Source organism: Mustela nigripes, chromosome X (genome assembly GCF_022355385.1).
Source record: "Mustela nigripes isolate SB6536 chromosome X, MUSNIG.SB6536, whole genome shotgun sequence".
Taxonomy (NCBI): domain Eukaryota; kingdom Metazoa; phylum Chordata; class Mammalia; order Carnivora; family Mustelidae; genus Mustela; species Mustela nigripes.
The window spans coordinates 82,180,891-82,187,246 of record NC_081575.1 but is presented as its reverse complement, the minus strand read 5'-3'; the positions used below and the strand labels follow the sequence as shown (position 1 = coordinate 82,187,246).

The following is a 6,356-nucleotide window of genomic DNA, read 5'->3' as shown; positions in this document are numbered from 1 at the left end:
GCAGACAGAATGGCAGGCAGAGGCAGAGGGAGAAGCAGGCTCCCTGCTGAGCAAGGAGCCCGATGTGGGACTCGATCCCAGGACGCTGGGATCATGACCTGAGCCGAAGGCAGCTGCTTAACCAACTGAGCCACCCAGGCGTCCCTGAAACACTTTTAATTCATATTTTTCACTCTGATCCCTAACCTTTAACTTCTGCACTTTGGCTAGATAATTTCTTTTTATTTGTAGATAGATAGATAGATAGATGGAAATTTTTTTTATTATTTTTATTTTTTTTTAAGATTTTATTTATTTATTTGACAGACAGAGATCACAAGTAGGCAGAGGCAGGCAGAGAGAGAGAGAGAGAGAGGAGTTAGCAGGCCCCACAGAGCAGAGAGCCCCACGCGGGGCTCGATCCCAGGACCCTGGGATCATGACCTGAGCCGAAGGCAGAGGCTTTAACCCACTGAGCCACCCAGGCGCCCTGATAGATGGAAATTTCTTTTTAAATTCCAGGCTATCATATTTTCTTTATAGTACATCACTTATGTTTCAGGAATCCCACATATCATGGTACCTTTGTCATTTCATGTTTAATTATACATATTAAAAACTTGGGGACTGTTGCCATTTACCCTCCCTTTTGCCTTCCCCCACTTGGAGCCCTGGTAGTTATTCGGTAGTCATTTGCTTAGAGAACTTCTTGTTCTCCAACAAAGTGCATGGCCATGTCGGATGTACTGCAGTGACCAAAAACGTCTTTTCTTCGCCCTGATAGATGCGTACTATCTTGGCTGGGTGGGGGCCCTCGCATCTCAAGGCTTTCTTCCCAATGCTCCATGGGCGTGGCAAGCCACTGTCTTCTTGCTTCCAGAATTGAGGAACCAAACTACTTGCATCTTAAGTCTCCAGGACTTGTCCTCCAGGTCTCTCTACATTGTCACTCAAATCATCAAGCTCTAGCTCTGTACCTTGAACGGGTTCTTCTCAGACCATTAGTTTGACCGTCTTCCTTTTGCCCGTTAAGTGTTTTCATACTTTGTTTCCCAAGTACTACTCTGGCAGCTGTTGGGAGAGTGGAGAGAAGCAAAGAGGCAGTTTCAGGTGAGAGATGTGGTGACTGAGATAGCTGACAAGGCAGAGAGGAGAGGAGAGGTGGAATTGAAATACGTTATGCATATGGAATCCCCAGGGCTTAGTGAGTTTGGCCCTGGGATTTGAGAGAGTGGGAGGTAGCAAGGATGTCTCACAGGTTTCTGGCTCAAGCAAATGAACAGATAGAGGATCAGAGGAGGAGGTCGCATACAGAGTGAACCTTGAGCTCTCCTTCTGGACTCCAGAGGCGCTCAGTGCTCTATGAGACACCCAAGGGGAGGCAGTGACATTCAAATATGGCCTAGGGTTTACTCCTCCCTCACTGCTATGGGAGAAGGTACGGTGGATCCCATGGACAGGCTGCTTAGGGACAGCATTGGCCTGCAGTGACAATGGCTTAAACAAGTCCAGGTTGATTTGTTTCATACAATAGAGTTTGAAATCCACTGGGCATTGCTGTTGTCAGTTTGGCAGCTCTGGGGCCCCAAGGGCTGACATCTCTTAAGTCTCTCGAACTTTTCTTCATGTGGCCACTGCCACTTCAACCATACATCACAGGTGGGGTGGGACAGGTGGGACAACCTTTTTTGTTACCAGGAAATGAGAATGATGATGGTAATCTGTACCAGTTGTGGGATGGAGACTAGCGTGAATATAAGACTAAGAGTTTGGGCTCTTGAGCTTTGGGCCTGGGCTTCAAATTTAGTTCTTTCACTTACTAGCTTTGATGCTGAAGGCAACTATCTCATATTGACTCATATTGACTGTGCCTATTTCCTTATGGAAAGAATGGTGTTAATAATAGTGCCTAACTGGGGGCGCCTGGCTGGCTCAGTCAGTGGAGCATGTGACTCTTGATATTGGGGTTGTGAGTTTATGCCCCGTGTTGGGTGTGACAGTTACTCAGAGATAAGAATCTTTAAAATAATAATAATAGTAAGAGTAATAATAGTACTGGGTGCCTGGGTGGCTCAGTTGGTTAAGTATCTGCCTTCAGCTCAGGTCATGATCTCGGGGTCTTGGAGTCAAGCCCCGCATCAGGCTCCCTGCGCAGAGGGGAGTCTGCTTCTCCCTCTCCCTCAGTCCCTCCCCGCCCCATTCATGCTTGCAACTCTCTCAAATAAATAAAATATTTTTAAAAAATAATAGTGCCCAACTTAGGGGAAGGATATTAATATTAAATGAGTCCATACTTGCAAAGGGCTCAGAACACTTCCTGGCATAAAGTGAATCCCTTGTCACAGTGCTTGGCACGTAGTAAGTGCTCAGTAACTATTACTTTATCCCACTAAAATACTGCTTAGAGTCTGCTGAGCTGTTTTGTGGGACAGTTACCAAAAAAGAATTATTCACGGTTTTATATTTTACCTGATTTAGATGACATGGGAAGAGAGGGCGGGAATCATTCACTGCTCCGTGAGTGTCCTAGCTTTGTTAGGAGAGGAACCCAGCCCTGAGGTGTGGCCCTCTTGCACCCATTCTGGTATCCTGTCATTCTGTGTGCCTAGGCCCTCTGCTGGAAGACTGGGACATAATCAGCCCCAAGGATGTCATTGGCTCCGATGTGCTCCTGGCTGAGAAAAGGTCATCACTGACGACAGCTGCCCTGCCCTTCACGCAGTCCATCCTCTCTCAGGTGGTTTCAGGGACCCCTGTGGCCAGCTGCAGGGGGAGGGCAGGCCCAGGTGGTACCCCTGGTTCTGAGCATGCTGGCTGGCACCTGCCCGTAGCCTGCCCAGCTGACTGGTGGCCTTTCTCCCTCCTTCACAGGTGGGCCGCACCTTGTCTAAGGTCCAGCAGGTGCTAAGCTGGTCATATGGGGAAGACGTCAAGCCCTTCAAGCCTCCCCTGAGCGATGCCGAGTTCCACACCTACCTGAACCATGAGGGCCAGCTCTCGCGCCCTGAGGAGCTGCGCCTGCGGATCTATCACGGCGGTGTTGAGCCCTCCCTGCGAAAGGTGAGCCGCCTCGGTCACTCATCAGATCTGTCACTCCCACAGTTGTGACTAACTCATGAGACACACACAGCGGACCTTGCTGTCACGGGGTGGTATGGAGGGGAGCTGTTCCAGGGCAGCCAGCCCTCCCTCGGGAGGGCCTGGGAGGCAGAGGTGGGAAGGCCGACTCTTCAAGGGAAGACAAAGGCCCCAAGGCCCCAAGGCAGCAGGGTTGGGGCCTCTACCAGGAGGTGGTGGCTCATTTGTCGAGCCTCAGCCTTCTCCCTGTTGTCCCTGGCCAGGTGGTGTGGCGGTACCTGCTGAACGTTTACCCAGATGGGCTGACGGGCCGTGAGCGGATGGACTACATGAAACGCAAGAGTCGCGAGTATGAGCAGCTCAAGAGCGAGTGGGCACAGCGAGCGAGCCCCGAGGACTTGGAATTCATCCGCAGCACAGTCCTCAAGGATGTGCTGCGGACAGACCGGGCCCACCCCTACTATGCAGGGCCTGAGGATGGCCCACACCTGCGGGCGCTGCACGACCTACTCACCACCTATGCCGTCACGCACCCGCAGGTGTCCTACTGCCAGGGCATGAGCGACCTCGCCTCGCCCATCCTTGCCGTCATGGACCACGAAGGCCATGCTTTCGTCTGCTTTTGTGGCATCATGAAGCGCCTGGCTGCAAACTTTCATCCCGATGGCCGCGCCATGGCCACCAAGTTTGCCCACCTCAAGCTGCTACTGCGACATGCTGACCCTGACTTCTACCAGTACCTACAAGAAGCCGGGGCCGACGACCTGTTCTTCTGTTACCGCTGGTTGCTGCTTGAACTCAAGCGCGAGTTCGCCTTTGATGATGCCCTCCGCATGCTCGAGGTCACCTGGAGTTCGCTGCCCCCCGATCCTCCTGAACATGAGGTAGAGCTTGTCGGACCCCCCAGCCAGGTGGCAGACACTGGCTTCAGTGGCCACAGGGGGCGGCCCGTGCGACAGAGGCACATGCTCAGGCCTGCCGGGGGAGGAGGCGGTGCTTTCGACGATGCTGTTGACCATTTGGTCACAACCAGCCAGGGGCCTGGTGGCGGGGGGCGTCTCCTGAGACAAGCCAGTCTGGATGACCTCCAGCAACTCAGGGATAACACGGGCTCCAGGAGGGACCCTCTGGTCCAGCTGCCCCACCCAGCTGCCCTCATCAGCTCCAAGTCCCTCTCTGAGCCCTTGTTGAACTCCTCAGACCCACTCTCCTCCTCTTCCCGCCCTGATTCCCCTTCCTCCTCATCTCCGCCATCCACCCAAGAGGCCTCTCCCGCCGGTGATGTGGCTGCAGGATCCCCCTTGATGCCAGAGTTGGGCTCCCCACAAGAACCTGGGAAATCCCTGCCACCCCCACCCCCACTGGGCTTGCCCCCGCCCCAGGAATTTGGCCGAGGGAACCCATTTATGCTCTTCCTCTGCCTTGCTATCCTGCTGGAGCATCGTGACCACATCATGCGCAACGGGCTAGATTACAACGAGCTGGCCATGCACTTTGACCGCCTTGTGCGGAAACACCACCTGGGGCGTGTCCTGCGCCGGGCCAAGGCTCTCTTTGCTGATTACCTACAATCCGAGGTGTGGGACTCCGAGGAGGGGGCCGAGGCCACAGCCCCATCTTGATCAGGCTCCTTCCAGGCCACCATAAGTCCCACCACCAGATCTCTGTTCTTTACCATGGGGGCCTATACATGAGACCCCCAGCTCCCTGCCTACAAGCCCTAGACCTGTTGGAGGGCAGGGCCCCTTCTCCCCAGGTCTGAGAGTGTGGGGCTGTGTCTTGGCACTGCCCCATGGAGGCCACAGCCTCCTTTCTCAGTTTATGTTGTATTGTTTTTAACAACTGTACTTTGCACACACAAAGGTCACTGTGGTCTGTGTATTTCTCTACCCTCTCTCTGGTTTTTATTATAGATGGGGTCCCCAGGGGCTCCTGACCTGATGGAGTGGAAACACCTCATTTGGTGGAGGGTGGCCCCTGCTTCCCCAGTGGCAGGAGAGTGGGTGCCAAGAACTGGTTCTAGGTGAGCCCAGGTTGAAGACTGCTTGGGGAGGCCCAAGGCTGTTTTGTGGTATATTTGCCTGCTGGTAAGGGTCTGAATTATGGCTATAAACATACATTTTCAGGACAGGCCCCCAAATGAGGCATGAGAGAGGGAGTTTGTGACTCCAAAAGGGCAAGTCTCATTACACAGACAGTCTACTTAGTGATGTTGGGCCACCACTTCTGCTGTTCTGCATGTCACCGTTTTTAGGATCCAGACCCTCCCCTGTGAGTCTTCTTCTTTTTTTTTTTTTAGATTTATTTATTTATTTATTTGACAGAGAGAAATCACAAGTAGATGGAGAGGCAGGCAGAGAGAGAGAGAGGGAAGCAGGCTCCCTGCTGAGCAGAGAGCCTGATGCGGGCCTCGATCCCAGGACCCTGAGATCATGACCTGAGCCGAAGACAGAGGTTTAACCCACTGAGCCACCCAGGCGCCCTCCCCTGTGAGTCTTATGCAGTAATGCTGGCAGTCCTGGGCAGGGTCTGAGGCATTTCTTATCACTTGCTTTGGGACCAGCTTGAGGGATAGTGGCCTTGCCATGCCTAGGGCTCTAAGTCCTAGATTGGGTTTGTAGCTCTTGAGGGCCTTTTTTTTTTTAAAGATTTTTAACAGAGAGAGACACAGCAAGAGAGGGAACACAAGCAGGGGCAGAGGGAGAGGGAGAAACATGCTTCCCACTGAGCAGGGAGCCCGATGTGGGGCTCAATCCTAGGACCCTGGGATCATGACCTGAGCTGAAGGTAGACGCCCAATGACCCAGGTGCCTAGGAACCCCATGAGGGCCTGTCTTAACCGTGTTAGCAACAGAAACCATTCCTTAGCCTTCTCTATCCCATTTATGTTGGCACACAAATCAAGCACTGATAAAACTCAGGGGCTAAAAGAAGTCACCTACTTATAGGGAAGGTAATGATCAAAAGAAGACCCTCTTCCCCACTTACTGTCTCAGAAGGTGGATTTTTTCGTGGACCAGTTGCTGTCCTCCACATAGACACAGCAGATGATGGGTAGGTAACTGGGCTCGTTCAGGTTATGGTCTGGCTATGCCAGATTCTGGCCAGAAGTCATTGCTGCACTAGGCACAGAGATGAGAGGCACTGGAACTGCCATCCTCTCATCTGTCTCCCCAAGAATGCCATATGGAGCTAGAGAGAACCCTTAAAATGCTCCCATCATGCCCTAGTATTGGAGGGGAAGCTGACCATTCCTCTGATGAGGGCTTGCTTCACTGGAAGAGCTGGACAAGACCATC

At 52.6% G+C, this 6,356-nt stretch overlaps 1 protein-coding gene across 3 annotated transcripts in view; it reads left to right on the top strand.

Moving 5' to 3' along the window:
* The window catches only part of TBC1D25 (TBC1 domain family member 25), a 14,173-nt gene extending 9,249 nt beyond the window's left edge, over window positions 1–4,924 (top strand). For all 3 annotated transcript variants that reach the window (XM_059385408.1, XM_059385405.1, XM_059385406.1), the window contains 3 exons: window positions 2,589–2,716; window positions 2,851–3,039; window positions 3,321–4,924. In XM_059385408.1, the coding sequence (XP_059241391.1) occupies window positions 2,589–2,716; window positions 2,851–3,039; window positions 3,321–4,679 (1,676 nt within the window). In that variant the 3' untranslated portion in view covers window positions 4,680–4,924. The remainder of the gene's footprint in view (window positions 1–2,588; window positions 2,717–2,850; window positions 3,040–3,320) is intronic.
* The last annotated feature ends 1,432 nt before the right edge of the window (window positions 4,925–6,356 follow it).